At 42.0% G+C, this 26,995-nt stretch overlaps 3 protein-coding genes across 5 annotated transcripts; 1 reads left to right on the top strand and 2 right to left on the bottom strand.

The window, feature by feature from the left end:
• Nucleotides 1-1,388: 1,388 nt before the first annotated feature.
• Nucleotides 1,389-18,624, bottom strand: zbtb8b (zinc finger and BTB domain containing 8B). Of its 2 annotated transcripts, none has more exons than XM_089023083.1 (5): nt 18,486-18,624; nt 4,847-5,039; nt 3,773-4,646; nt 3,502-3,680; nt 1,389-2,356 (listed from the first exon to the last, which is right to left on the bottom strand). In XM_089023083.1, exons 2-5 carry the CDS (start codon nt 5,018-5,020, stop codon nt 2,042-2,044), a joined length of 1,542 nt encoding a protein of 513 aa, XP_088879209.1. In that variant the 5' UTR covers nt 5,021-5,039; nt 18,486-18,624; the 3' UTR covers nt 1,389-2,041. The 2 variants fall into 2 exon arrangements, with proteins under 2 accessions (XP_088879209.1, XP_088879207.1); XM_089023081.1 differs by lacking the exon at nt 18,486-18,624 and adding an exon at nt 5,500-5,618.
• On the top strand, nt 16,284-20,968 carry heyl (hes related family bHLH transcription factor with YRPW motif like). Of its 2 annotated transcripts, XM_089023090.1 has the most exons (6): nt 16,284-16,775; nt 18,505-18,571; nt 19,279-19,362; nt 19,517-19,598; nt 19,676-19,828; nt 19,912-20,968. In XM_089023090.1, exons 1-6 carry the CDS (start codon nt 16,699-16,701, stop codon nt 20,187-20,189), a joined length of 741 nt encoding a protein of 246 aa, XP_088879216.1. In that variant the 5' UTR covers nt 16,284-16,698; the 3' UTR covers nt 20,190-20,968. The 2 variants fall into 2 exon arrangements, with proteins under 2 accessions (XP_088879216.1, XP_088879215.1); XM_089023089.1 differs by having other exon boundaries at nt 16,327-16,775; nt 19,676-20,968.
• Nucleotides 20,969-22,825: 1,857 nt separating this feature from the next.
• Nucleotides 22,826-26,402, bottom strand: LOC148882827 (coagulation factor XI-like). Its single transcript, XM_089023086.1, has 9 exons — nt 26,192-26,402; nt 25,934-26,090; nt 25,339-25,448; nt 24,615-24,777; nt 24,428-24,546; nt 24,206-24,338; nt 24,010-24,116; nt 23,103-23,262; nt 22,826-23,013 (listed from the first exon to the last, which is right to left on the bottom strand). Exons 1-9 carry the CDS (start codon nt 26,250-26,252, stop codon nt 22,911-22,913), a joined length of 1,113 nt encoding a protein of 370 aa, XP_088879212.1. The 5' UTR covers nt 26,253-26,402; the 3' UTR covers nt 22,826-22,910.
• Between the last annotated feature and the right edge of the window lie 593 nt (nt 26,403-26,995).

Raw genomic sequence — 26,995 nt, 5'->3', positions numbered from 1 at the left:
CAACGCATTCATTGCCGTCATTCTTGGAAGCAACAACAAACAAATCTCTTCACTGAAGCCGTGAAGGATCATCCTTTGAATCTGTTACGATAATCGTTCATTCACACGGAGGGTTCAGAGTATAAAGCCTCATTTAACAAAAGTCATGAATAAAAAGTACATATAAATGTTTTCCAATGCAGGGAGTAAGAAGTAAAACATAATTGGAAAAGTACACAATCAAATAAAGTACAAACACTTAATTTTACGTTGTATTTGATACCTCTTCATCACTACCATTGTGTACTCCCATGAGAACCTACATACAAATACAGTACATCAAATGTTACTTGCATGTATCATCAGTGAGTTCCGAAAGTGAGTTGGCAAGTGTGTGAAGTCACCACTAGAGAGCAGCGCTTTGCTTCTCATTGGAAACAAGCACAAGAGGCAAGCACCTGGCTTTAATGGTTATTACTTGTTTGACTTTTCAAAATAGAAAAAAAACAAGAATAAGTCAGTATATGCAAGTGGGGTGGCGGGCGAGAAAATGGAATTAATATAGTATGAATGAACAGAAAGCAAGGAAAGACAACACTGATAATTGGCCCTGATTTCAGCATTTTTCTTTTTTCAATCCAAGTAAGCAAAAGGACGATTGTCGGTGCCCTTGGAAATATTGTTTCTTTTTTTGTGACGTGACAAGTACCATGAGATGCTCACTTCATTGCCATTATTTTTCCTTAGTGTGCGTGTTCATGATTTTACCAATTGCTGAACTCATTCATTGATAGACAATGTGCAAAAATGTATCCGCTCCAGTGCCAGGATTTTTGCCATTTTCACTCAAATTGCAGGAGTTTTCGGACTACATAAACATTCAATCCAGTTTAAGAAATCTTAGACACTCTTCTTTCATCAGAAAAAAATGTTAATTCCTAAATTATACAGGTCTGGGCTTATATGAACTTTCCCCATTGTGGGCCGAATGAAGGTTTTCTGATTTTCTGATTCTGAATGAGGGTGGCTGTCCAAAATACAATGCAATACATACATATTCGTTTATATAGCGCTTTAAAGGACAACCGACATCACTTTTTTGTTTCCTAACTGACATCAGAAAAATGTTTTATAGCATCTAAAATACCCAAAACACACAGTATGATATTTTTAGTCAAATGCAAAACACCAATAAAAATGACTTAAAGTTTCTAAAAAAATACTTCGAAATGACCCCGGAAATTGAGAGTTTTAGATGGTCACGCCCCCTTCTTAGTGACGTCACACCAGGAGGTCTTTGCCTTGCTCGAGAATCAAAACAATGGCTTCAGATTCGGAGAAGATGCTTTCTTGTTACTCATCCAGTTATGAATATGATTCAAATAGTTCTGAAGAGGAAAGCATACATGTTTGCAATTGATTAAAGAATTTATTCCGTGTCATTTTGAGGGGGGAAATGTAGCACCGAAAAGACGGGCTGATTAATTCGTTACAATTTTTGTCAGTGAATATCAAATAGATGCTCGGTGCCACACACAAGGATTCACCATCGCATTATTTATGTGTTTTCCTTCTAATTTCGCCATCAACACAGATCAACACGAAGTTTTCAGACCAAACAAAGTATTGCAAAATGCATTGAGATGACGCAAGGTATGTCCTTTCTCGCTGAGGGGCGTTCCTTCAGTGACGTGGGGTGAGGACTCGTCACCAACTCAAAAACTAGACTTTCGGAATATTTAGCGTGAGTCTTAAAACGTAAAATATAGCTATATGCGGTGGAATCTTTGTAAAATACGCTCAGTAGAAGTCATTTGAAGCCATTTTACAAATTATGGTCACAACTTGTCCGGAGACGTCGGTTGTCCTTTAACAACAGCTGAAGCTGTAACAAAGTGCTAACATGGTAAAATGGGAAATGCTTCCCCCTTGTGGAAGGCAGTCAATGAGTTAAACTGTTCATTGAATGTGTGTTCACTGCTTATGCTAACCTAAATTAAAAAACTAACGAAGATTATGATACAAATAGACTTCATGATGATCAGGGAGGAATTCGAAAGATTTACAGAGTGTGACCTACGTCATTGCACGCGGCTAGCTGTCTTTCCAGCATCTGTTTCTCCGCCAATTCTTCCACTCGACCGACGTCCACCTCGTCCACCTCGTCCATGAAACTGGCCCAATCGGCGCCGCCCTCTTCGCGTTCTGTGGGCTCTGGCTGGCTGGCTTGTTGTAGCGGGGTGGAGTCGGCGTGAGTGGTGGTCACGCAGTTGCAGCTGTCGCAGATGCCGTAGCGTCGGAAACCCGGAGATACGCTGGATCCCGAGAAGATTCTCCTGCAGCTCTTACATGACATGGGCAAGTCATGACGATGAACCTGGATGGTTGACAGACATTGGCGGCGGATGGGAAATGTGTGGAAATGGTTCTTCGGAATATTGGCCATTTTCTCAGGACAAGTTGTGTCCATAATTTACAAAATGGCTTCATATTTTAAAAAGATTCCACCGCATATAGCTATATTTTACATTTTAAGACTGGCGCTGAATATTCAGGAAGTCTTGTTTTTGAGTTGGTGACGAGTCCGTACGTGACGTCACTCAAGGAACGCCCCCTGACCGAAAAAAAGAAACATTGTAGCAGTCCTTCCATCACGTCAATATATTTTGCTGTATTGTTTGGTCTGAAAACCTTGCTGTTGCTCCCAAAAGGCACCAGAAGAGGGTGTCCAAGCTCCATATAAGGAATTTATCAGCCTGTGGAAACGGAGGTGGCCACAGGAGGTCACCATTTTGTGCCTCTTTTCTGGTGATCGATTTCCCCCCAATGTTGCCTCAAAATGGCATGGAATAAATTCTTTAATCGATTGCAAACATGTATGCTTTCCTCTTCAGAACTAGTTGAATCATATTCATAACTGGATGTGTAACAAGAAAGCATATTATCCGGATCTGAAGCCATTGTTTTATATTCTCCAGCAATGCAAGACGTCTTGGCGTGACGTCACAAACTGGGGGCGGGACTTTCTGAAAATGCCCAATTCGCAGCTCAATTTTTTGCAGATTTTGGACACTTTAAGTCATTTTTATTGGTGTTTTGCATTTGACTAAAAATATCATACTGTTGTTTTGGGTATTTTAGATGCTATAAAACGTTTTTCTAACATCAGTTAAGAAACAAAAAAAGTGACATTGGTTGTCCTTTAAGGCAACTATTAAAAAAAGGGCAAATATAAATATAAGAATCATATATTTTTGTTAAATATATTTTTTAATTATTTTCATATATAAGCTATTTGATATATAAATGCTAAATAAATACATTTGAGTGAGGTTTATTTTTTTTGCGGGGGGGACAAGCAATAACCCCATCTAATATCAAAGCAGTGCTTTGCCGCCACTGAGTCAGACCTATGTGTGACTTTTTTTCACTTTTTCATAATTTTTCATTATTTGCTGTCACGCTCAGTCAAAACGCTCCAAAGATGGCGCCGGAAGGTACAAAGTGCCATTTGTCGCTTACGCTCAGGGCGTGGGTGCGAAGGTGCTCCTGCCTCGTGAACCTCTTTCCACACATGGGACAGGGGAAGGGCCGCTCTCCCGTGTGACAGCGAAGGTGCCGCTTCATAATTCCCTTCTGCTTGGCCGTGTATGGACAGAAGGGACATTTATGCAGTTTGACCGGAACCAGTAAACTGTCACCTGCAGGACACAAGAGGCCGTTAAAAAAAAAAAAATCGACTTGGCAGGTACCAAGTTCACAAACTACACCGAACAAATCTGGTTTGCTGTACCTGTATCCTCTCCAATCCAATCCGACTGGATTTCCATCACGGACGATCCCACAAAACCCAAGCTGTCCTCAATTCGGCTCACTCCTAAAATGCTCCCCGGCGGTCTCTGAGTCATGCGTTGGGCCGCTCGCTCCACCAGAGGGTTGGGACCTTCACCCCTAGCCAGCATCTCCATCACCTGCCTGGCGCTCAAGGAAGAACCGTAACCCACGGTGGATCGCTCCATGGAAAAACTTGTTGGGATGAATCTGCTGTGATGAGGGACTGGAGGTCCAGGATATGTTGATACCACGTCTTTAGTGTCAGGGGATTCCAAAAGCTCCTCATCGGGGTCATATTCTATCTTAGGGTTCACTAACTCATGAGTCAAAGTGGAGCACAGCGTCGAGGAGAGGTTCGTCTGATCCGTGTGAGCTTTTGGTTTGTCACTCAAAGAACTGTAGTCAGAGTCCGGTTCTCGGTTTAGGCCCGGCGGGCTATTGCCGGGCATGTACAAAGGGCTCCCACCTGGCTTCATCGATGCCGCGTCTGCTCCTGTAACCCGTAAACAAGGCTCCGTGGCCCTGATGCTACTCGACTTGGCTGCAGCGGGAGTGCCGCTGTCCGCAGGTCTGTATCGTCCTGCCTGTCCTCGATTTTCCTCCTCGGCGATGCCCTCCTTGTCTTTATTGCATATTTCCAAAGAGGAGCTAATGTATTTTTTGCAAAGATTCACCAGGTCGGTCATTTGCAAGTAGCTGGCCGCCGACATCACTTCGATGACACTGCTGCTGCTCAAGGCTAACCGGCCTGAGTAGAGGAAATCCAGGATGATGGAGAAGGCATCAGCTGTAACGATGTCTAATGATGCTGTGCTTTGACGCTGCCCATTATCCTAAAATGACATCGACCAATAATGAGGAAAATTGAATGAAAAGACAGAGTCGGTGCTTCAAACGTTTCAATCATTTGAACCCCTTTTGCTGAATGCATTGTGAGTGCTATTGTCAGTGAACATGTTTAGAAGACAAAGACACAGCAACATTTAAAATATTCCAGAAATGAGTGTGGTCGGCCCCCAAAATACAACTGCACCTGTAAATAGTGGACCAAAAGAGCCCGAAAGTAGCCACTTCCCGCGAACAGGACATTGCGGTGGGCTTTGAAGACACGGCCCTCCACCAGGATGCTGCAGTCACAGAAATAGCCTCGCTTGCGTTGCTCATTGAGTTCAAACAGGAGCTTGGGCAGGTAGCAAGGTACCTCCATGACGAAACTTCAGTGGGCTCTGCCAGGAGAGAGGAAGCGTTAAAAAAAATAACAAAAAACAACTGCAGCCACGTTCAAATCTATTAAGTGGCAAAATAACAATGAATGTGGCAGAATGATTGTTTCCTGGTTCTCTTTTTTTTGCAAGACAGCATGTATTGGTATTTAAACAGCTCCAGATATCGTGTGCATGATGCTTTATGCAGCTATTCTAAATCGTCTACAAATTATGGCAAAAAGTTTTCACATTTCCAAGTGAACTTGCAGAAAAAAGATTGCAGTCAAATATAAGACATTGTCGAACGCCATCAGAAGGAGCAACTGCATAACACAAGAGTTGCTGCTTCCTGACGTTTTTGTTTTGATGCTCTCTACCGCGGCTAAGGTTAACTAGCTTGTTACAAAACCATTTAGGATACTCGCATGCACCGCCTCCAAGATCGCGTTCAATAAAAACACAATCAAGTCAAAAAACTTACTCGCTAAACCCAGAAAAATCTTGATGACGGTTCGTGATCTTGAAAACAATAAAGTGCTTGTCCCTATCGCATTGTTTTATATATATTTTTTCCAGCAAAGTACAGCATAAACACTTCCGGGATTCTAAGATTGACGTTTACATTAGCCAATTAGGACTAAAGTAGGCGGTGCCACAAATGCCGACCAATAAAAAGGGAAGAAGAACTTCGATTTTTCCTTCAATGAAATAATAAAAACGAATAATAAAACACCCGGAAGCAAATTAGAAATAATTTATAAAGCGAATGCAATCAATAATAAATCAAAACATGTGAGTCACTGACAGCCAAGATGTGCAATCTAATTTTATGTCCACACGTAATATTTGTTTGCAGTCATATAAAGAAAAGTCATTCTGAATTATATAAAACAGTGGGGTCCCTTTAAAAACATCAACTACAAATCTGTGCATGAGTATAGTTTCCCATTTCAGGGCAACAATAATTTTCCATGTTTAAAGGAACAAATTATCAAACTAATATTCATTCATTTGGCACAACCCGTGGTTGTGCCAATAAATCGCACATCTCTTCCCCACAGTTCTTGACTTCATAAAAGTTTCCTATGGCCTACTGATGAAAAAACCGCATTGATGTTAAAACAGCTCAATAAAAAAATACTAAATACATTTTAAAAACTATGATCATGAATATCAGCACTAAATTACAACCAAAACTCATTTAACTCTAATCCGGGGTTTCCCAAACTTCAAGACCCAGGAGAGAAGTTTGGATCTTCTCCGCCAGTTAAATTAAATAAAATACATGAATCGTTTGTATCATATAAAGTTACACAGTAGGTAATAAAATGAAAAGACAACATTCAAGAAATTGTGGTGCCAACTTGATGATCAACAAAATAAAACTGAACATTTTACTTCAAACTTGACTTCCCTTTCATCTGGAAGATATTTTTATTGGCGTGTAGCAAACACGTTATTGCTTAGAGCGAGTATGTCAAACTCATTTTTTTGCCGTGAGCCACATTGTAGATACGGTTTCCTCTCAGGGGCCGTGATTAATTAGGGGAAGCCATTAGAGTGTTTCATCCCCTCCATATGCCAAATATACATACAAGCACAACAAATTCATCAATAACTAGTTTTCACATTTTAAGTAAAAAATAATGAATGTTATTGTGGTTTACAAGGGACAAATTGAAATTTTGGTTCGGACTTTAATTAACATCACAGAATTTTACAAATTTGATTTGCTTTTACAGGCAGAATAAAATGAGGTGGTGGGCCCGATTTGGCCCCCGGGCCTTGACTTTGACACCAGTTGCTTAGAGTGTGATGGTATGCATTTTAATATCCACTTGATGTCCACGCCGTTCAGGGAATCAATACAATAGTATTTTGATTCATTCCAGGAGTGTTTTCGGGGAGGGCGGGGGCGCTGTTGCCAGGTATCTTAAAATAGCATCTTTCAATGCTCATTTGTTGACATGTTTTACGGTTATACCGAGAAACCTCTTCCGAACAGAAAAAAACATACTTGTGATTTACGACAGACTCACGCGGCCTGTGATGTCCAAAAAGCCTCCATGTACGCTTTGCATCCACACTCATTGTGTGCGCCAGCCGCACTGGCGGCCGCAGTCTGGCGCTGACGAGCCCCGGAGCAGCAGCACCCCGCCCCGTATCACCCCCCTCGCTGCTTGCGGTCTGACGATACTCGGGGCTGCATTTTTCCCAGGCTGAGACAACACACCACGGTGGCAGCGCAAGCCACATTTGGGAGCCTGATTAAAGGCTCGGGACAATGGAGGGACCGCCGTCATGGCATTTTCCATTCGTAGCGCAGTGTCCCGGGGTAGGGGGCAGCTGGTTAGGAAGTATGTGCCGTGAAACATTTGAATGATCCCAGAATCTCAGGAATTCCGAGCGAGGACCCTCGACCGGGGATCAAAAACACCAGAGCGGATTGTGGTGGGATGGTGTAGAACCACACACTCACACATACACACATATACAGACGCACACAAATACACACGCCACATATTTTTGAGTGATTTTTGGCCATTGAGCAACAAGCATGTGGTGCGTGTTGTCCTTTTATCTCTCATGAGCAATCATTTGGGACTCTAATACAGCAGGCGCCCCCTTTTTTTATTCGGGGGAGACACCAACGTTCCTTCTCTCTCCCTTTCTCTCTGTAATTATCGTTTCATGTCGTGAGACCAACGGCCCCGGCGCATCTCGCGTTCTTTTCATCACTCGCCGGATAAAACAAAAACGAATTCCCGACTGAAATACATCTGCCAGCCTTTTTATTATTGGTATATCGAGCACGGCGGGGACGACGGAGCCTTCCCCACACCACAAACTTCCGGTAGCAAAGGCCCCCCCCAAAAAAAAGTGATGCCACAGGCGGATTGAGACGATCAAAGGCCGCCTTTGTGCTATATGCAGTTAGCCAAAAGCCCTCAGACGCTAACCTCAAACATGCCTCTTGTCTGAATGCGACACTGACTGTCTGTTTGTGGTCCTTGTGAGCGAGATTGTGTCGTCGGGCTTTGTGGCACACGTGTTGCCTTTCAGCGGGATTATTATATTTTTTTGTCTGCCACAGGTCTGTTTTTCACATGAGTGTCGACGTTTGAAATTCATATTTTGCGCAAAAAAAGGGAGATGGTTTGGATTGGATTATCCTTCATTAGTCTCGCAGTGGATACATTTACATTTCACTGCAGTAAAGTGATGAAAGGAAGAGGAAAGGAAAGCAAGAAGTAGATAAACAAAATACAGGAGCTACTGTAAAGACAGCCAATCGCGGCGCCATCTTGAAATCAAAACAATAACAAAAAAACTAAATAAATGACAACCCAAAAGACACAGACAGCCATTCAATCTTAAGCACGTTCTGCACCCTCTTTGTTGTATGAAGAGAATGAAAGAGGAGAGGATCAAAGTTTCCTTTTCACCAGTGGATCAGGGACGTCATGGTGAAATGTGCACGTCTACAACAAGCTAAATGTTAAGAGAAAACACGAAGCTGTAGCATCCATTGACAAAAATACATTTTCTCACATCTCCTGTTTCACGTAAATCCGCTTCAATTCCAAGCCGCGACAGTTCCACATACGCATCGGCGTAAAAATCAGTCCGGCGTTAGCGATTTTAACCCAAAAGCACCAAACGATCAAAAATACGTCCCCTGAACGTGGTGTCTTTTCTGGGAAAGCTAAAAATGGCCCTTCAGCGCAGTTCAGTTTTTTCGGACGCCAATTTTTTTCAGCCGAGCTTATGGCAGCTCCTCTGAAATGCCACGCAGGGTGACGTGTGGATGGATGCCTCCCTGATAATCGGAGGTGTTTTGTTATAAGAAGGATTTGCGATACAAAGAGGCTGTCAGAGATGCAATAAGGGTGTCGGCACGGGCTGTAAAACCACGATGCTTCCACCCTCCACGTGGCATTTCAAATGTGTATTCTGGATCCATTCCTGACAATGAGTGCGGACTTCCCCTTTGAGTTCTTCCATCCCGCGCACTGCGTGAAAAACAAAATCCAATGGTGAACGTTTTTAATATTAGCCAAGTCGTAAAAAAAGTAAGTAATCATTCAATTAAGCGCAGGCATTTTCCTTTTCTCACTTATTCTTTGTTCTGTGTGGCCCATAAAAGATTTCAATCTTGGACGTTGATGCGCAAGTCACAATGAAGTGATTAGGGGCCGGCGTGCCTTTGAGACATGGCACTGAGCGGCATTCTTCACGCACTTAAAAATAGAAAGCCTCTGCCTTTTATAATTTTGCTCACTGGAGGAAATTTAGGCATCTCCTTTTTTTGATGAGTTGAAAAATACAATTCTTTCATATGTTCTCCAGTGTGTCCTTGTGATTTTATGATAGGAACGGCGTGGGGAAGGCACTTGTTAGTGTAAAAGTTTAGTGGAAGCTCGGAAGCTGAACGAAATGTTGTTTAAATAAAATTCGGCTGAAAACTTTTTTTCAAGCAACTTTTCCCAAAGTATTTATGCAAATAACAGAGAGAGAAACAACTTTTAGGTGATTGGTGCACAGTTGAGAAATCTCAAGCTCAGAAGCACCACTTCCCCTTCACCCCAAAGTTATCACTCAGCAAGCCACACCTCTCAAAGTCAAGGCTCGGGGGCTAAATCTGGCCTGCCATGTCATTTTATTCGGCTTGTGAAAGAAAATTTCATGATGCTAGCTTAAATACGAACCAACATTTCAAATTGACTTATGTAAACAGCAATAGCACTCATTATTCTTGACTTCAAATTTGAAAACAAGTTATTCTTTAATTTGTCATACACTCTATATGTAAAAGGTGGAGGGGTTTGAATATTCTAATGGCTTCCCCAAATTCATAACAGCTCCTGAGAGGAAACCCTAATGACAAAAAAAATGGCGTTGCCTTCAAGGAACACTTATTACCATTGTAATGATTAAAAACATGCAAATATGCAAACAAAAAAAACATTTTTGTTGAGGCGTGAACAGATTAATTGCATTGCAATTCATTTCAACAGAGAATGTTGATTTGGTGTGTAAGTCAAGGTTCCATTAGAAATTGGAATATTAATTAAACTCGTACATTGATTATGACAAGGAATTAACCACATAGCAGCAATGACGAGCATGATATTGTGATTCCCGTTAACGAGCCACACATCATAACCCCCCCCCGATTTGATTTTGGGCATCTATTCTTAAACCTCGGCCCGCAAAGTTCATAAAATATTTATGATGATGATAAACCGGGCCTGGAACAACCCTATTGGCTCTTCATAATTTCCTGTGGGAAAATAAGTTTGGAATTAAAAGTACTTGGAAGTCAAACAACATCCGAAGCTAGTGTTTTGGTTAGGCTGTCAAGATTAAAAATAAAGAAGCTTGCAATGAGGATACGGGCCACAACGGCGCAAAACAAACTGTATGACAAACTGTCGGGGCAAATGTTGTTCTTCACTGGGGAGCAATGACGGACAACGTGAGTGAGACGGGGACTTGAACGGGGGGGCGAGACGCAGATCAGTGAAGTGTATGAGGGTCGGTGAGTGGGGGGTGGGAGGGGAAACATTCACCCCCTCCTGCCCACATTAAAGCTACAAAAAAAAGAAAACAAACAGAAAAACATGTCTGACATCAAGAGACTGGTTTCCGCGGCGACAGCACAATGGCTGCCTGTGGCTCCTCAGGCCCTCGCCATCTCGTCTGGGACCCGGCACCAGCGAAAGTCACCACAGTCCCATCAGTAAATTGTGTGTGTGTGTGTGTGTGTGTGTGTGTGTGTGTGTGTGTGTGTGTGTGTGTGTGTGTGTGTGTGTGTGTGTGTGTGTGTGTGTGTGTGTGTGTGTGTGTGTGTGTGTGTGTGTGTGTGTGTGAAACATTGTGAATGTCATCCCGCTGAATGCTGTGGGAACGGCCATGAAAGAGACCCCACTCAGAAGCCACAAAAGCTCCTTTCTGCGCCTCCTCGCCGCCTTTTAGCCTTTCGATTTATCTTTACGCGAGGGGGAGCCGGGTGAGGAAACTTTTCTATGAGTGACATCTCGCCGTCACATTCGGGCCGGTATTGCTCCATCCCAAAATCGCTCCCGTCATGGCCGAAAGACAGCCAAAGTGTAAATCTCACATAATGGCCTCAAACTGGACAAAGTGAATTGACGAGCGGCCCCGACAGACACATCCATTCCCTCGTGGATCCAGTTTGGACATCAGCGAGCCGGCACGGGTGCCAGTTCCCATGTTGGTCCCGACTGCTTGACAGTTGAAGGCCTCATAGGATTGAAGGGCAACTTTCGCCAAGTTCATAATAATAATAATAATAATAATAATAATAATACATTTAATTTCTAAGCGCCTATCAGAACTTTCAAGGACACTTTACAGTAACGGGATAAGAACTTTTTTGTTTGTGCGGGTGAACAGCGGCAACCATTCGCGCCAGCGTTGACTGTACCCGTAAGTAATACAGCAGCAAAGTTATGAAAGGAAGAGGAAAGGAGAGAAAGAAGTAGAAAAACAAAATGCAGGAGCTGCTGGAAAGGCAGCCACTCTCGCGGCGCCATCTTGAACTAAAAAAAACAACAAAAAAAACTAAATAAATAATATGACAACACAAAGACACAGGGAGTCATTCATTCTTCAGCACTTGCTGTACTCGCTTTGTGACATGAAGCAGTTATAGATGAACGAGGAGAGGATCAAAGCATCCTTTTCAGCAGTGGATCAGGGACGTCATGGTGGAATGTGCACGTCAACTACAAGCTTAATATTGAAAGCAAACACGAAGCTGTAGCATCCATTGACAAAAAGAGATTGCCTCACATCTCGTGTTCCACATAAATCCCCTTCAATTCCAAGCCGTGACAGTTCCACATACGCATTGGCGCTCTGTTTGTTCGTATCGGTGTCAAAAAAACTGACAACTGGATTTCCAGACAGCGGCACTCCGAGCATAGTGGGATTTTCTAAAATGTTTTTAAAATATAGTGAGTCAAAAAAGTTAGCGCTGAGATGATTCGAAGCAAGAACGTTTTGATTTCCCGTGTCAATGTTCGCGCATGAAGAGTAAGTATAACACGCTAGTTTTTGATGTTTCAATTTTTGGACACATATGCGGAACATGATGACATACTGACAAGGTATCAGGAGAAAGTCCAGCTTCACATTGATTTAAAAAGAAAATAGAACAAATATAGTCAATGGGGTCTCATCAAATTAAATCTGGATAGATTTCGTAAATGAAGTTGCGACACATTAAATGTTAAAACAGCAGAAGATTCTCAATTACTTTTATGCGTTGGTATTGTATACTGGAGCATGTTTAGGCATCTAGACTTTAGAATTGAACGTCGTTATGTGGGACATAACGAGTCTGCATATTGGAAACGTTTCCGACAAAATGGCCGCCGATTACGATCAAGTATGGATGCCTCGGACCAACTTTCTTTTGGACTTAAAATCGCTGATAATTTTTGATCATTCTCAAACTCGTCAAATCAGAAGTTGATCCGAGGCGTCAATACTTTATCGTAATCGGTGGCCATTTTGTCGGAAACGGTTCCAATATGCAGACTCGTTATGTCCCACATGACGACGTTCAATTCTGAAGTCTAGATGCCTAAACATGCTCCAGTATACAATAGCAACGCATAAAAGTAATTGAGAATCTTCTGCTTTTTTAACATTTTAATGTGTCAGGAAACAGCGCAACTTCATTTACGAAATCTATCCAGATTTAAATTGATGAGATGCGATTGACTATATTCGTTCTATTTTCTTTTTAAATCAATTATTATGTCCCTCATCACAAGGTTCGACTCTAAATTAATAGTAATCATCATCATCATCATCATCATCATCACTATAATAATAATAATAATAGTAATCATAATAATAATAATCTTCTTTTCCTTTTGGCTTTTTCCTTCAAGGGGTCGCCACAGCAAATCAGTGTCCTCCATCTTTAGAGGTTTGATCCGCATGTTTGTTTTGGCCAAGCTTTTACGTCGGATGCCCTTCCTGACACAACCCTCTGTATTTATCCGGGCTTGGGACCGGCACAAGAAGACATATGTCCCTTTGTGGTTACAGACCAAGCGACTCGCTCAGTAAAAGCCTCCCAAACACAAAATGGTAATCGGTACATAACATTCAAAAAAGCAAAAACTATACTCACCTTGATGACAATGCTCTGATCTCTGATCAAGGTGGGAGTTTGTCATGATGAATTGTATCCCCATTCGTGTGAGGTATGAGCGTGTGTTTGCGTGCGTGGAAAATTGCAAATGTATGAGCCTGTTAATTTGGATGGGGGGGGGGGGGCGTGGAAATGTGGCCTTGTTGTGGTTTTGGAGGGATGCGGCGGGCTTTTTGTACTTAAAATAGCAGATGAAGACGAGCAGAAATCTCACCGGATTCCATCTCATCAGCTCTCAGATGTTTTGGCTCTCGTGTGTGTCTTCAGCACCCCCAATCGCCACGCGATGAAACCCTTCTCATATTTAACTCATTTACTTTCTTCATTCATCTCCTTAATCACTTCTGTCCTTGTGCATGTTTTCCATGCGAGTTGCGTCATTCTGCGTGGCCAGCCGAGAGCCATAAGTAAAACCCGAATGCACATTCGGGGGGTGCATGCATATTAAAAGAAAAAACATGTCGAATTGCAATTCAAGAGGGAATAAAAACCAATGAGATCTTCGCCGCAGCATGTTTCCATTCGTCTTGTCTTGTCATGAAATTACATTTTTCCTTATTTCAAATTTCACCTTTTACAATGACTTTTTTTTTTCCACGTGACTTTTTCTTGCATAATGGCAGCTTTTCCCCTCATTCTATTTCAACTATTTTTCCCTCATCATATTATAATTTGATTCTTGATAAACTGGCATATTTTGAATCATGTTTGGACTATTTTCATCATTGTTGAAAATTTTGATGAGATTATTAATTTATTAGCAAGGTGTCCCTAATATGTCGATGTAGATAAAAATGGAATTAAGCACGACCATATTTTTTGGGACAAATTCCTATGTTTGTTTTTTCCATCACATTTATGTATTTATTGATTTATTTATGTAGTTATTTATTTATGTAGTTATTTATTTAGTATTTATCTCTGCATCTGTTTATTTATTTATTTATTTATTTATTTATATACTTGTGTGTGTTTTATTAATTTATTCATGTATTTATGCATTTAGTTATGTATTTTTGCATTTATTTATATATTTATCTATGTATTTATTTATCTATTTATTTCTGTATCTATTTATTTCTGTATCTTTTTATTTATGTATATATGTATTTATGTATCTTTTTATGTATCTATTTATTTCTCTATTTATCTATTTATTTATTTATGTACTTTTATGTACATAATGTACAGAGAGAGAGAGAGAGAGAGAGAGAGAGAGAGAGAGAGAGAGAGAGGGGGAGAATGAGAGAAAAAGAGAGGTCACGGAGATTCATCTGTGGTTTTCGTTTGGGATTTTGTATTTTCCCCTGTGAACACACAAACGATCTTCTGTGTGCCTGTTTCCCCTCAAATAAATAGATAGCCCTGGAACGTTGACTTTGATAAAAGTGCTTCAGTGTTCCGATGAAGCAGTTAAAAAAAACATAAAACGGAATAGCCGCACAATCTGCAGCGAGATATTTAGTGCTGAAAAGCCCCTAAAACAAATGCAAAGACGACCTCTCGTACACAATCGTCGTTGTATGTTTAAACGAACACACCCTTCCAGTCTGCCAAGCAGGAAGAAACACACTCAGCTGGGCATTGTGTCCAACGGGGCATGCCACTTCGCCTCACTTTTTTTACAACACATACACACGCACACATACACGCGGCGCCGGGTTCTCGTGTTTCCATGGCAATCAGCGCTAGCGATCTTCCCACGGTGGCTGTGGAACTGATGACTGAATGTTGCACAGAGCGGCGTGTGTGAATGAATGGAGTGTGGTTACTGTGTGCGTGCATGTGTGTGTGTGCAAATTCTTCACACACTAAGTCCCCACTATGCAGCAAAAATGCATATACAGTAAAGTCTCGTTATATCGATATTCTCGGGAGTCGGAAAAAATATCGATATAACCGGGACTATCGATATATCCGACCCTGCGCGCTTGTAATTTTCTCCTTGCGTTCATAGAAATAGTATCGTAATAAGCGGTTCTATCGATATAACCAATATCAATATAACAAGACTTTACTGTATGTGTGTGTGGAGTACTAAGTCCTTACTATGTTGAAAAACAAACATGTGTGTGAGCTTGCGTGTGCGTGCATTTTATGTACAAGTGCTAACCTGTCCAGTGAAGAAGCCAGATGTTCAGACACTCACTGGGCTGATAGCGCCCTTGACCGGGACTCTTATCATGTCACGCCGCTTTGCTTTGACACTTGGCAACCGGGCTCTTATCTTCGCTGACGGCGAGTAACAAAGTACAAATACTTAGTTAGCACACTTAAGAGTATCTTTTCAGGTATGTGTACGTTTTCTGACGATTTTTTTTGAACTCCAAAATAGGCCCCTTTTTTTGTGGACGATGAGAATCAGAAAAAAGTAATATTCTGAGAAGTAAATCTTAATTTAGAAAAAGAGGTGTAAGCCTAAAAACCATTGCGATGAAAAACACCACCATGTAACGTGAAAATTCCAATTTTTCTTTCTCTGTGACAAATGTACAAAATAACTTTTGTACTTGGGTAGATTTTACTAATTCATTGGATTTGTGAACAACTCGATTTAAGGGCCGCTTGGACGGAAACGCCGCGATGGAAATCTGAAATGGACTCTGTGATTTAATTCTTGGAACCACTCGCTTGCTTATCAATTCCTTGCTGAATCACCCCACCCCCCACCCCACCCCAAAAAAAAAAAAAAACATAAGGAAACCATTTGTGTTATGTCATCCCCTCACCTCATGTGAACAGATAATTGATCAGGAACCGTCTCATGTGTCAGAACAAAAATGTCCGAAACTTTCTCACTGTTTGATTCTGAACTTTCCTTTCCGAAGAGCTTCTCTTACATCATACAAATGAAGATGGAGTAGATCCTTGTTCATCATTCCCAGACTGCCGCAAATTAACCCGGCCTATGTTCGACATGAGCGCACCATTAAAGGAGTGTAAGAAGAAAGAAGGAAGGAAAGGAAGGATTGAAGGAAGGAAGGAGAGCAGGATGAAACTGGAGTCTAATTGACAGAGGCCGACTGAGCTCGGGGCTGGAATGGTAGGGTGGCGTTGGTGGTTAGTGGGGGTGACAAGGGCAGATTAAAGGGAGGGAGGAGGGACACAAAGAGGAGGCGACATGGGGACGAGGGGGGGGACTGAGCCAAAACTGGCAACCTCGCTTCAACTGCCAAACTCTGTCTCGAGGTGGCGGTGACAGGGAGAGGACATGCTAGAGGGAGACCAATAGGAGCTTGGGAATTTTTCCCCGCTTTGTCATGGGACCTTGGGGGTCCAACAAGTGCCACCGGCGCCACTAGAGTAGGGAAGACAGAACGGCTGGGAGCGCAAGCACGAGCCACCAGGCTTCTTCTAGGCAACAGGAGGGAGACGGGAGGAGGAGAAGGCGAAGGAGGGGAGGGGTGGGTGGGGGGGTGTCGTGGCGGACTCATCCACGGTGCAAGAGGAACCTTTTCCCTTGCCACCAAGCAGCTTCCGATCAAGATGAAGAGACCTCACGATTACAGCTCCGAGTCGGACACGGACGAGCTGATCGATGTGGGACAAGAGGACGGATACTGGTGAGCATCACCGTCGCGGGTCCACAAAATTGGGGTAACGCAAGTGCATGTGGAATTGAGAGAAAATGTATCGGGGGTGGGGGGGGAGGCCTCCTAATCACACATATGTTGTGATGCAATGTCGTTTGGATTCAAAAGCGAAGAACGTGAAAAATCGCAATGAACGGATCACGATTTCTTGTCATGCCTTGAACATCTTTAAAATTTGCTATTGTCAGGCACTTACTCTAAATAATTTTAAACTTTTGTGGCCCAGATTGGATGTTTGCATCATAAATAAATAAATACACCCATGAATAAGTACATAAATAAATAAATAAACTAAGAAATAAATAACATAAAAACTAATGAATACAATAAAAAAAAACAATAAAAAACAAACACATACATAAACTACCAAATAAATATACCAAAAAACTGAATAAACACATACAAATAAATTAATTAAGAAAATACATAAACAAATAAAGAAACACATCAATAAAAATAAACAAACAAACGTGCAAACAAATAAATAAATACAATGTTATTGTAAATTTTGCCCGTTTTTGGATTAGCCCTTTTTTATTTATGCACTTGACAAGATGAAATACTTCTGATTTGCCAACGCAAGCAGAAGCCTGACTGACCTCCATCAAACAATTTAGCATCACCGCTATGTGTCGTGGTTTGCATACAATCAAATGTGCATCTCTTGAAAATTCACTGAAAAAAATCACGGGGGTGGGGGGGTGCTATGACACTTTTCCCACCGTGCTGTACGATAAAATACGGCAATTGTTTAATTGATGTAATGGTCCTTTTGAATGGTAAATAATATTCAAATTCCCTCACAAAAAAACACAACATAAAATCCAATATGGTGTCCAACATATTTCAAATATTTAACTATTTCATTATTATTATCACAAACGTTATAAAAAGAGTGTGACATCGTTTTAGATTGCAAGATGATTGTGGACGTTGGCAAAAATTCTTCTGCCGGAATGCGGTGCATAAAAATAAAAATGCAGTCATAGGATGAGATCAAATAAAACTTCTGAAATCAGTTTCACACCAAGCGAAACTGCCTGAAGGGATTCTCAACGCAAGCATGTTGTCAGACATTAACAGGCGTTGTTCAAATTGTCAACGTGAGGGCTCAAAGGCTCTGAGATTGAAGATGCCGAGTCACGAGCGCCATCGGAGAGACAAAAAAAAACAAAGAAACATCAGGCAACGAGACCGCCGGGGCGTCACGCACAAACCCACCCATGTTTATTTTGTCAGTTTGAAATCGGTGGAATTCTGACGACGTCAGCAAGCATTACGTGGCACGAGAAAGGGCCCCCGGGGTTAAGCAAATCTCTGCCTGACGTGCCCTTTCAAGTGGGAGCCATCAAACGGCATCCTAAGCAAAAACATACCACCCAAATTGGCAGCCTCCAAATCGAATAAAAAGACAATTGGGGGAATGTTGCCGCTCCCAGCGGCAGGTCCGGGCGCAAACAAACATTGGCGCGGCGTCACCATCTCGGCTCGGGGCCTCCGGGCTGCAACTTCATCTCGGGGGAAGTGCATTCAAGTCGAACCGGCTTGCCAGCTGTCATGGCGCCTGCTCGCGGACGCACGCACGCATGCTCGCTCGCTCGCGCGGCAAACGGCCCCCGTGACATCTGACGGTTTTGCGCTACATGAAAGAATGCTAACCGGAACAAGATGTCAACTCACCATATATTGTGATATGCAGCCCAGTCACCGGGTCCATGTCCCCTGGCAGCACATCACAGATTCTGGCACGAAAGAAGAGAAGAGGGGTGAGTGCGGTTGAACGCCCAAAAATAAAGAAAGATTCAGCTTTGGATTTAGCTCTTTTTCCCATATACCAACTCTGCGGTCATTCAATTTCATATTACTACCCTATTGGCCAATTTGCATTTTTTTTAACTCCTGAAAAAAAAAAATAGCTTTTATATTATTGGGTGGTCTTTTTCTTTTTTAAGCATCAAAAGTTCCCAAAAACTAGCGGCATCGCTGTGAATTTAATAGTGAAGGATCACAATTGAAATGACGGATGTTGCGGTGAAACTTTGCAACCGAGAGACAAGCTTTGTGTATCGAGGGGGAGGAGCTAAATTTAGCCCGGGTTGTTGTGGAAGGTCTTCCTTCAAATCATTTGGACACGCCCACTAAGGTTTTTTTTATCCCCCATTAAATAAATTATCCATTGACATCGGTCTACCTAATTTAGTTTCCATCAGTCTTCTCCAAAGAAGACTTCCTTTAGGTTTTACACTGACTCAAACGCCACAGAGTTGTGAGTTATAGATGGCACTATTTTTATTTTGGCAAGCACTTGTCCGACTGCAAAACTATGTTGAGGCCAAGAAATTTTTGCTTGCCGTGCCACTGCTGTGAAATGAGAGGGTATATATATATATTTATTTTTTTTTATTTTTTTTGGGGGGGTCAAAATGATATAATGATGTTCAAATGGTCTAAAATTTCTTCTACCCTCCGATAGATCATTGAGAAGCGGCGAAGGGACCGCATCAACCACAGCCTTTCGGAGCTTAGAAGGCTAGTACCAAGTGCCTTTGAGAAACAGGTGATCTGTTTTGTAGATTGTTGACATACGTGGGTGAAATAGGGGGGGGCATCCAGATCTATAGCTGCTGATTTTTACACGACGCAAGTCGTCGGAGGTCTGAAGTACTTGATCCCATGTAATCACTGAGGACTTTGCGTTCTGTTCCCTCCAGGGTTCCTCAAAATTGGAGAAAGCCGAGATTCTGCAAATGACCGTGGACCATCTCAAACTTTTGCATGCCATGGGAGGCAAAGGTGCGATTTCTTCATTGACCTTCAAATGCTCTATGAACTCTCTTCTCTTTTGACAATCTTCCCCCACATGGTTCCAGGTTACTTTGACGCCAGGGCACTAGCGGTGGATTACAGGACTCTGGGTTTCAGGGAGTGCGTCGGAGAGGTGGTTCGGTACCTCAGCTCCCTGGAAGGAGAGTCCCCAGACCCGATAGGTGCCCGTCTGGTAACCCATCTGTCCCACTGCGCAAGTGAGCTGGACCCTCTGGTTCTTCAGTCACCCCCGAGCTCCACTTTACCCTTCCCTCCTTGGCCCTGGGTGTCCTTCCCCCAGATGTCGTCCTCTTCCGCGCCGCCATTCCCTGGCGGTCGACGGGATCTCGCCCTGATGGGAAGCTACCCACCGGCAGCGGCCCTTCGTCTCGCGCCGCTGGCCAGCTGCCAACGGGGGGCGCCGCCCCTGCTGGCTCCAGCGGCTCTGGCCACGGTTCACAGGCTGCCGGCCCCCGCGCCATCTTCGACTTCTGGTCCCCCGCGCAACAGGAACTCGCCCGTTACGCCCGCCCCTTCTGCTTCCTCCCCGACCGGTGCGCCGCCACTTGTCTCTTTTAGACCTTTTGCGCCTCTGGTGGCTTCTGCAGTCCAGCGACGGGGCATCGTTGAATCGGGCAAGTCAGCCCAAGGTTGGGCCACTGAAATCGGAGCTTTTTGAGTCCCCCCCTTTTGTACGAAAAAAAAATCAAAATGACCCATGCAAAGGACACCAGATCCCGATGACATTTAAGATCCGCCTCTTTGTTTCAAGAACCCTACGAGCCATATAAGACTGAAAGTTTCCGATAATCAGGTAATGGTGGTAGACAACATTTGTGAGCAAATGGACGACCTTGATTGTCAAATAGAAAAACATCCGACAGAGTCATATGTATTTTTTCAGTTGTATTGTATGTTTTCGTTTCCAAATCAATGATACGGAAAATGAATGTTGATGGAAACAGAATATTATGGACAGGGGTGAGCCATCGTCATATGAAATAAGTGCCTTTACCCTTTTGGTGTGTATTTTGCTGCCGTTTCGAAGAATTGTCGGGTGAGGTTGGTGGACAGGGGAGTCCCAAATTAGGTTCTCTGCGAAACACCTGATTCAAACGATCTGAATCAGGCCGCTGGGAAGCAGGTGACTGAAATCAGGTGTGATCAAAGGAGGGACACATTGAAAATAGGCGGGACGGCAGCCATTGAAGACTGGAGATGCCCCTCCTCAGGAGCCATTTTGTAGCCTCATGTTTAGCCTTCTTGTCCCTTTTTGTGTTATGATGGCCTCTTTCTCATCGTATTGGTTTTTTTTCTCTCTACGTCTTTTAAAACACCATAAAAAACGATGAACTGGTTTCCACAGTGTTTTGACTTCTCCTAGTTTCATGTTTGATTCTTTCACACATATCTCACATATGATAAAAACCATGAGCGGTTCAAATGGTTAGCATCAGGCCGCTATCAGCCTAGCGGTTTGTCCACACAATTTGATCAAAAACGTCATCACGTTCGGGCTCGATGTCACTGGCAGAAGTTTTCACAGCGGATCGGCGATGGACAGTAAATATCCCCGGACAAATTTTGGGGATGCCGTAGCGTGCAAAGCCGCCGCATTATCCTGCAATTATATTTCCCCTCATATCAGCGTGTATCCTGTTGTCCGTTTCCATGTTTGTTTGTTTTGTAACTTTTCTTTTTATCCAATCCTGCGGTTTACCATCTAGCTATCTTCTCTCCCTGTTTGTCTGCGGCGCCGTCTCCTCAACAATAGGCAAGGCGGTGCGAATTGAAACAATGAAGAGGATTCCGCGCATTTGCCAGGCATGTGCGGCGGGACGATGACAAATCCGAGGACGAGATGAGAGGAAGAGTGTGAATCCCGCAGGGATTGAGCGCGGACAGTGATGGATGACGCCTCTCCAGTCGACAAGCGTAATTGTGTCGTGCCTCACGAAAACAGTCGCTGGGGGATGAGGGGGACTTGTGTGCTTGCCGGAGAATGCTTTGATGTCCCGCAGGATGCCATGTCTGTGGTCTGCGGTCCACAAATGTGTGTGTTTCGCAATGTGCATTTTGTTTATTTGAGCCGGTGTGCTAGCGGCGAGGGGGGGGGAGGTCGACGCCGTGCGCTTCTTACGCCTTCCAGAGGGCTTTGTTTAGGCCGTGCCATGTGCGTGCGCGGCTATTATGTGAGTCTCGGTTGGCTGGCGTCAGGACCGAACCGCCGTGGCGGCACGGCTCTCGTGCGAGGTTGGACGGACGGCGGTTGCTCCAATGGGATTGCGGCGGAATGTTTGCGGAGGACGCGAGGGCGCACACATGCCACACTCAAGCTAGCACGCACGCACGGCGTCGCTGGCAGCGTTGGGACTGGAGGAGCCAGAGTCATCACCGCAGCTTCCAGAGAGCGCCACCACAGTCGCACTGCACGGAGGTTCCCACGGGGGAGGGGAGTCAGGAAGACGCAGCAATAATTTGTGTGTCTGTCGGGCGTGTCTGTGAGAACAAATTAAAATGCGAGGCACAAGGATAGCAATAAACACACACGCGCGCGCGCGCGCGCACACACACACACACACACACACACACACACACACACACACACACACACACACACACACACACACACACACACACACACACACACACACGTATCACATTTTTGCTGCATCGTGAAAATAAACCAAGCCTGTTGCATACTTACCATTTGTAGTTGCACTCGATGTTGTAAATAAATAAACATGTAAATAAATAAAAACACAAATAAATAAACATGCAGAAAAATCAATAAATGTGTGAAAAATGTGTGAATAAATAAATAAACAATAGGCAACTACAATAAAAAAATATGGAAATAAAAAAATTAAAACATACAGAAATAAATAAGCAGCTAAATAAACACACAAATAAATACATTTAAGAAGACAAATAAATACATAACCAGACAAAAATAAATACATAAATAAATTTAAAAAGAGAAGTAAATAAATACATAAATACATAATCAAATAAATAAATAAAAAAACTTGGCTGATGTTTTGCAGATGGCAGATCCAAAAGTCCCAAAACACAACACAAGACCTGTTGATTTGAGTTGAGCAACCTCTGCTGCAGAGAAAAAGCACAGCCATTTGCAACTTCAGATGATTGACAACTTTTTGTCTTCCTGAAGTGGCATGACTGAAAATCAAACACCGCCCAAAATAAAACCATTTCATTTCTGCGACATTTATTTTGGATTATTGAAGAAATTACAATTTTGATGCATCGGTCCTGATTAGCCAGGATGAAAATTATTTAAACACAATCCCTCTTGGTGAACCCGGACACCACATTGGCCAGTGTGGTTACTTTGGGGGGAGCTGGTATGGTGGTGAAGCGCTTGAGATAACAGCGACGCCTGTCGGTAAGAAGTCGCGTATGCATCAATGTCATGCAGACAGATTGGCGGTCAAAGTAGCATGATAGCGTAATAGTGTAATAGCGTACCGGTAAGCCAAGTCGTGGAAGCTCTCATCGACATAAGTGTAGAATTGACAATTTTGGTCGATCGTGCACGTCTCCTGGCACGTTTGGACGTCGTCCATCAGCTCGAAGCGAATGTCCGAACCTTGGAAATCGACGCCGTCCAGAGCCGCTTTTGCCCAGTCTGTTGCAAAGCGAAAAGACATGGTGTCCAAGCTGTCACGTCTGTATGCGTTGCCACACAAGTGATGCATGTCCCTTTTACGATAATTGTCCTTGCAGTTTTATAAAAACTGCAAGGACGCAGCTTGCCGAGGCTAACCGGAAGCTTGCGCTCTGCTAGCAGCACATTGATTTGCCTATTTTCTAAATGTCCCCATTGTCGAACTATTAAAGGCTTTATTTCATTTATGTATGTAATTATTTATGTATTTGTGTATTGATTCATATTTTTATTTATTTATCTATTTATGTATCTGTGTATTTATTTATTTTGTATTTATAGATGTATTCATATATTTATTTATGTATCCATCCATTTTTGTATTTATCCATCCATTTATCTATTTATTTATTTAGTATTTATATATGTAGTCCTACATTCATTTATTTATCATTTAATTTATATATGTGTTTTTCTATTTGCTTATATATTTATTTTGTATTAATATATTTATTTATTTGGTATTTAAATGAAATATATTATTATTATTATATTCATTTATGTATTTATTTATGTATTTATGTATTGATTTATATTTTATTCATATATTTTGTTATATTTTTATTTATTTATTTAGTATTATTTATTTTTAAATATGTTGTTATTTATTTGTTTTATTTGTTTCTTTATTTATCTGTTTATGTATTTACTGTATTTATTGAAAATTGTATTTATTGAAAGAAGCTATCTCTGCTTAAGAAGACTCACTTGAATCTTGTTGACAGAAGTGTGTCGCAAGGCCCGATGTTACCAATTCTTTGGCCTCTATCACAAGTTCATTGGGATTATTTTTCAGGTGACAGATGAGGGAGTTTCTGCACATACACAGAAAACAAAAACATGTTTGTCTTTTTTTTCTTTTTGATATCATGAGAAAATAAAGATTGACTTGCGATTTGACAACTTTTCAAAAGAGAAGTAGGTGCAGCGTGGATTAGCAGAGCACAATGCCAGACAATGCTGCGGCGTGCCGACAGAATGTGACTCAAAGGCGCCCCCTATGATGTTGGTTCTGGGAAAAAGTTTAGGGGAGCACGCTAGGGCACCACAAAGTACTCTGGTTAAGACAGTGCCGGTTTATGGAGCATTATCGTGGATTGTATATTTTTTTTCTTCTCTTTCTTACATGTGTTAGAGGGCTCACTGAATTGCACATTGTGCGAGAAGCCGGACGTCACACCAGACTTCCTGTTTACGTTTAAGGTCCTCGGTAAAGTCCAGCTGAATTTCAGGTGGCATTTAAACCTGTTAAAAAAGCACTTTGGTTGAAACGTGAAAAAAAAAGAACAATGGTCTCACCTCGATTTCTTTACCTGATGTTCTGGGGCATGAAGACACCATTGACGAAAGTAAAGAACTGGCAAAAGGGGTCTTTGGTGCACACTCGCTGACACTCTTCATAGTCGCTTGTGAACAAAGTGCGGTAGTCGGCCCCAAAAAAGTCCACATTTGGGTAGACGCGGGACAGGCAAGGCTCTTGTGTACATGAAAAGACGGTTTGAAAATAAATAAATAAAGCAGCGGCGTATTTTAACTCATTCACTGCCATTCACAAATTTATTCGGGAATTGAAAAGATGACATAGAGCGCCACTCGCGAATTTGCTCGGGTTTGTTTTTTTGCCGATTAAGCGCTAGCCATGGCCTCTGTCAATATTTTTCACTTCCACAGGGGGGCAGCATTTCCCTTTCTTCTATGTTAGCCCTTTATTCCGTTTTTAGCTGTTGTTAAAGCGCTATATAAACCAATGTGTGTATTGCATTGTCTTTAGGACAGCCACCCTCATTTCAATCTCATATAACTCCAGATCCATAAAATTTAGGTATTAACTCATTTTTCTGATCAAAGAAGAGAGTCTAAGGTTTCTTATGCTGCATTGAATGTTTATGTAGTCCTAAAACTCAATATTGTGTGGGTCCTGGAATTCAAGTGACAATGACAAAAACCCTGGCACTGGAGTGGACACATTTTTGCACGTCTGGCAGTCAATGAGTTAAAATGAGTCAAGTTTTGTGTAAAAACAGGGCGTTGGCGTACGTGGGTTGGGGCCGCATGGTTTCAGAGAATACCCCGAGGTGACCCCAGTGAGAACCTTCTGAACTTTGGGCTGTCCTGATGGTGTAGACTTAAGGTAGCAGTAGAAGTTCCTGCAGAGAAGTCCAGGAAACGATTATTTTCCACGATTTATAACAAATTAAGACATTGGATTCCCGGATGAAATTAGAGGATGAAAGGTCGCCAACCTTCCCGAGTGAACTTTTGAATGCCAGAGCGGTCGCTCAACATTGGCCGACACGTTGCGCAACATGTTGTTCTCCAACAAGGGAGTCAAAGGGCAAAATTGGAAACAGGTGTTGGACTCATGAAAGAACCAATGAAATGGCCGCTTCAAACATCCAATTTTTTGACACGAGATCAAGCCAAACCTAACAATTGACCAAGAGACCCCCCGAACCCACACCCCCGCTTTTGAAATGCTTCCAAGAACATGTCCTACATTGGAAATGGCTGTTAAACTGACACTGGAATAGTGAGAAGCTCACCGTGAGATATATTTACCTAAATTAAAAAAAGACAAAACAGGAAATTGTGCAAGGTCTACTCCTCCCCCCATGCATTTCAAAAATCTCACCTTTTATCAGCGGTCCAGTCAGCTCGTATAAAAGTAAAGAAGAGACAAGACGGGTGGTGCGTGCACAATTGCTGACAGTGGTGCACATTGGGAGAGTACTCAAACTTGATATCTGTTCCAGGAAAGTCCATATTCTCCAGCAATTCTCTTAGACATTCTACGGGAATGGGAGTGGAAGGGTCAGAATGGGGGTCGACAACAAAAGCAGAATACATAGAGACGACAAACCGTATAAAAAAATAGGATATTTTTTTTTACCTTGGCTTAATGAAAGACGACTTGTCGCCAGGACGGTGATGAGGACGAAAAGCGCTTCCATAGTTCCGTTTTGAGTCAAAGCATTAACTGTGCAAGTGTTTATTTTTCTCTTGCTTCATTTATAGCTCGCGGCCTCCCTATCGAACGTGATTGGCTAACAGACCACAAAAATCAATTCCAAACAACATTGGGGACAACTTGCGCAGAGCTGCACTCGAACATTCATCTCGGTTGGCTTACCATGTTAAATAAATAAATAACCAAATAAATAAATAAATGAATACATACATACATAAAAATATAAATACATGAATAACCAAATGAAGAAAAATATGAAAAAAAAAAATGTATAAATACATAACCAAATAAATACTACATAAACAAATGAATTAAGAAGCAAATACATAATCGAATAAACACAAATATAAATAAGTGAATAAATACACAAATAAATAAAAACTAGATAACCACATGAATAAATAACCAAATAAATAGCTGAATAAATAAACACAAATATAAATAAATGAATAAAGAACTGAATAAATAAGCAATTAAAATACATAAATAAATGAATAAATGAGCAAATAAATAAATAACGGAATAAATAAACACAAATATAAATAAATAGATGAGTAAACACATGAATAAATAAATGAATAAAACCAAATAAATAAATAACAAGTAGATAAACAAATGAACAAAAAAAAAAATAACCGAATAAACATAAATATGAATAAATAAATGAATAAATACACAAACTCAACCAAAAAGTAAAGGGTCGGGGGTCAAAATGTGACTTATTCT

The sequence above is a fragment of the Hippocampus bargibanti genome, linkage group LG20 (genome assembly GCF_051943395.1).
Source record: "Hippocampus bargibanti isolate YZ-2025 linkage group LG20, ASM5194339v1, whole genome shotgun sequence".
Lineage (NCBI taxonomy): Eukaryota > Metazoa > Chordata > Actinopteri > Syngnathiformes > Syngnathidae > Hippocampus > Hippocampus bargibanti.
The sequence above is the reverse complement of the archived record's forward strand: the minus strand, read 5'-3'. Positions and strand labels throughout refer to the sequence as shown.